At 33.1% G+C, this 4806-nt stretch overlaps 1 protein-coding gene across 1 annotated transcript; it reads left to right on the top strand.

Annotated features, from left to right (window-relative positions):
• The first annotated feature begins 1443 nt into the window (after nt 1–1443).
• LOC149390594 (beta-carotene isomerase D27, chloroplastic-like) lies at nt 1444–4511 on the top strand. Its single transcript, XM_089620745.1, has 7 exons — nt 1444–1763; nt 1881–2020; nt 2100–2192; nt 2858–2919; nt 3035–3141; nt 4122–4214; nt 4320–4511. Exons 1-7 carry the CDS (start codon nt 1520–1522, stop codon nt 4358–4360), a joined length of 780 nt encoding a protein of 259 aa, XP_089476871.1. The 5' UTR covers nt 1444–1519; the 3' UTR covers nt 4361–4511.
• The last annotated feature ends 295 nt before the right edge of the window (nt 4512–4806 follow it).

The following is a 4806-nucleotide window of genomic DNA, read 5'->3' as shown; positions in this document are numbered from 1 at the left end:
TGTGATGTTAATGGAGGGTCCCATGGGCGTGCCACGGAGGGTGCAAAATTGCAATTAGAGCCATCGAAGCCTCACTTGAAATTCCACCATATGTAATATATATGCTTACTATTCTTTATAATGAGTGTTTTGTTATTTTAATGGCTGAATCCGATGCCATGGCACAAAGCACATCATTATTAGCTAATAAGGCATTTAGGTGAAGAAGACCACCACACACTTGAAAGAAATTCACATATTGATCCCATGATTAGCGTAGAGTAAAAAATCTCAGTCCTTCAACTCTACTGTTCCTTCTATTTTGGCCAGTTAAATACTCCCATTCTTGCATGTAGAAACCTATGTTTTCATCGAAATATAGACACATCTTTGTGAATTAATTTAGAGTAACTCCATTTTTAAAATATTAGATGAATTTTGTGTAATATTTTTAACCTATTGTAAATGTGTTCTAATTAGATTTTGAAGATATGAGCTGTGAGATGATATTTTGTGAAGAGCCTCCAGCATTGAAGGATGAATATCCTGCGCAATATATTTTTAAATTAATGAGCGGTATCGAAGGTCATTTTTTTTAATTAAAAAAAAATGAACCACATGTCGTGATTGTTGTCATTATATCGCGGCTAAATGGATCGTGGCAGAATTCATGTTTTGTTGTACTGGAATGCATGAGTTTCAATTCCCAGTGAGATATATTTATTATTAAAGTTTGAAGAATTTTTTATTTTTTTTTTACTAATATAATCAGTTATATATGTGAATGTATCATATAAAATATATGAAAAAAAAAAAAAAAACAGTTTACATGCATGTACGTCTGTGTGGTCAAATCCAATATCTCCCCCAAGCCTGGACACATATTTGACATTTTTTTCACTTGAATACCTCGTTACTCTATTTAATATTTTTGAGACTCTTGGGAGACGAATTGGCACAACAGAACAGAGTAAAAGCTCTGAATCCAATACCATTAACGGTGCATCGTTATGCAAAGAAACATGATTTTCAGCAATTTTTTTTTTTAAAGCCATTAAGTTCTGGTGATAATCAATGCATATCATTTATTTTATTTTTTTCTCAACGTTATCGTCTTGAAATTCCCGTCAATACATATCACATAACATAAAATTTAACTTAACTAAAATGTTCAAGAAAGGCACATGTTTTGTCGTAATAAATATTTTAATCACAGTTTTGTACGTAAATCTTCAAATATATAATATGACTATTGACGTTCTTTATACATTATTTTGTTTCCATTAATTATTTATCATGTAACCCCTCCTCTTAATTGGCCGGTCTAAATCGACAAACGAATCTCATTGTGATGAAGATTCCCTCTCTCTCTCTCTCTCTCTCTCTCTCTCTCTCTCTCTCTCTCTCCAATATTATAGCACTCATCTATAAAAAGCTCTCACCAGGCCATCTCTTTTTCACTCAGCAAAAGACACTCAGTCACATAAACACAACCTCTCTAAAACTCTCCATCTCTCTCTCTCTCTCTCACACACACAACATGGAAGCCAGTCATCTTTTACAGAGCAAGACAGTGTACTGTTCAACATCAATGCGTCAACGTTCAACGCCTCTCCGACGAAAGGGATATTCTGTGGTAGTTGCGGTGCTATCGCAACCGGTGGATCGGAGCATGATCAGCCTAATGCCGTCCAAAGCCAAGGAAACGACGAGTCGTTACGACGACAACTGGTTCGACCGTTTCGCCATTCACTACCTTTCTCGGAGCGTACAAGCTACCACTGGTAATTACAACTACTACTACTTTTACTTGCATGCTTCTTTGCATATATATATATATATACATACCTTGAAAAATTGAATCATTTCTTTCCTTTTTATTTTCTCCTGTAAATATTTAGGAATGGAAAACGACAAGAGTGGATTCGAGAGCCTCGTGGAGGCAGCCTCGGCAGTCTCCAGAAACTACGATCCCACGCAACAACAACAACTCGTCTTAGTAGCTCTTCATAAAGCTTTTCCAAAGCCCTTCATGTCTCTCGTAAGCTCTTTTTTTTATTTATTAATAATTTCTTATTAGATAAGCTCAAAAGACAGATCTGATTTTATGTTCGTTTCAGGTAAGAATGTTGGTGCCAGAATGCAAGTTCACAAGAGAATTATTTGCGGCCTTCACCACCTTGTTTTTTGCTTGGCTGGTTGGTCCTTGCGAGGTAACATTTATTTAAATCTTAAATCTCCATATTATATGTTAGAAACTTGGTCATTTGTTTTGGGGTGTGTGTATTTTTCTTTTACTCCTGGTCTGCTATCAGTCTGCTATGATACCCCACCAACTTAATTAATAAGCATTAAGCACTCAATTTCAGTCTAAACAATAGATTTTTAATTAGGGTACTACCCACCATCATTTTACTTTTGCTATTTTCCTCTTACTAATAATTATATTATTAAAAAAAAAAATTGTTGCTGATTCTTGAGTCAGTTGAAGTCTTGATTGAACACCCCACAAACAACTATCTATATATATGTATATATATATATATATATAATATATATATATATATATATATATATTTAATCAAACACAAAGAAGTATATGATGCACACAGATTTAATATGATGAATGATATTAAAACTAAGGGGCTTGATACCATTACATCTTTTTTCGGGCACATGTTTGGTATTATATATATGGATTAAACAAATGACATGTATATTGGTGTCTTGCGTCATGTGACATTTTCAGCAAATCAAATTTGCATTCTCATGCAATGTACAAATGCCGATAATAGTTTATTTTTGTCCCTCACATAATATTCCAATGACATATAGTGCTGTAGCTAAACCTGTAAGACGGTTTGTACTGTGATTTTAGGTAAGAGAATCAGAGTTTAATGGAACAAAAGAAAAGAACGTAGTCCACATCAAGAAGTGCAGGTGATTTTTAGACATCTATTTCACTAAATGATCTTTTATTTTTTGTATTCCTAAAGTTCAAGACATTTCAATATCCTGATACCCTTTCTTTCATTCCATTCAATAATGTTCTCAGGTTCTTAGAAGAGACCAATTGTGTGGGAATGTGCACTAATCTGTGCAAAATACCATCCCAGGGCTTCATTAAAGGTTCTTTGGGAATGCCAGTAACCATGGTCCCAAGTAAGTGAAAAGAAACACTTAAATTTAAATCCATTTATATTTTGTCGACAAGAATATATTTATATATATATGTATATATATATGTATGTATGTGTATATATATATATATATGTATGTATGGATGAGGGTTAATTCATTAAACTCATTGCAAATTTATAAACAGGCTGAAAACAATGGGTAATCACTATATACACTCTTTTTTTTAAATAGTCTACAAAGGGATATATACTAGTTTGCAAATAATTTATTTCTTATTATTATTATCAACACCATTTTTATTATTATTATTATCAATTGGCAAAAAAATAGTATGATTTGCACTTTAAATTGTGATGTTAATGGAGGGTCCCATAGGTGTGCCACAGAGGGTGCAAAATTGCAAGTAGAGCCATGAAAGCTCAATTGATAAATTCCACCATATATGCATACTACTGATTCATGAGTGTTTTGTGAATTTAATGGCTGAAACCGATGCCACAAATCACAATATTATTACATAATTAGGCAATTAGGCGAAGAAGACCACCATAGAGTTGAAATGTACATAATGATCCCAATGATTAGATCAAGAAAAACCGCATTCCTTCAAATCTGTTGTTCCTTTGAAACCAATCATCTTACTGTAACTTGTCCCCTTCTATTTTAATGCCTCGTATATAAATATTCTTATTTTGAAAACAACGTCTCTCACATGCCCTGGTGAAAATCAAAATATTATTACATAATTAGGCAATTAGGCGAAGGAGACCACCATAGAGTTGAAATGTACATAATGATCCCATGATTAGATCAAGGAAAACCGCATTCCTTCAAATCTGTTGTTCCTTTGAAATCAGTCATCTTACTGTAACTTGTCCCCTTCTATTTTAATGCCTCGTATATAAATATTCTTATTTTGAAAACAACGTCTCTCACATGCCTTGGTGAATTTGTAGATCTTGTGTAATATTTTTAACCTGTTTCAACTGTTTTCTAAATAGATTTTGAAGATATGAGCTGTGAGATGATATTTGGTGAAGAGCCCCCAGCATTGAAGGATGATCCTGCACTGAAACAACCATGCTACAAATTATGTAATGTCTTTTTCCTTTATTTTTAATTTGATAAAATTGTACCTAAATAAATAAACCATTATATATGTTCCCAATTTATCTAATAGCGTGCTTGACTTTATGCAGGTAGAGCAAACCGAAGGAGCCATAAAAACTGCTCAAGTTAAGTAATGGCAAGGAGAAATCCATTTAGAAAAAGGGCACAAATCTATATTACCTAGAACGGTCACATCACTTGTTCCCCTGGATGTAATTTCGCTTGTCCATATTAATTATATAGCCCAATTTGGCATATGCAATGCATTACATATATTATCCCAGGCTTCGGTCATATTAGATATAAGCACAAACAAAATATTCAACAATAATTACACAATAATTCGGAAATCCTTAGAGACTGCTTACAAAACCTTCTAGCAATCAAAATGATAGGTATAACAATGTCTTATCTCTTAAATAGATGCTCATTAAAGAAAACAGAAACAATATCACCAATGTAATTTTAATAATCAAATCGTGTATCTAGAGAGTGAATCAGAAAGAGCTAAATAATTACGAGCACGATACAAAAAATCTCCACTCAAAATTTTAGCAAAACTCAAAACTATTTGAC

This window comes from Urtica dioica, chromosome 7 (assembly GCF_054948205.1).
Source record: "Urtica dioica subsp. dioica isolate 48M chromosome 7, U.dioica_male_clone48M_v1_H2, whole genome shotgun sequence".
In the NCBI taxonomy this organism is placed as follows: Eukaryota; Viridiplantae; Streptophyta; class Magnoliopsida; order Rosales; family Urticaceae; genus Urtica; species Urtica dioica.
This window is presented reverse-complemented; position numbering and strand designations above follow the sequence as displayed.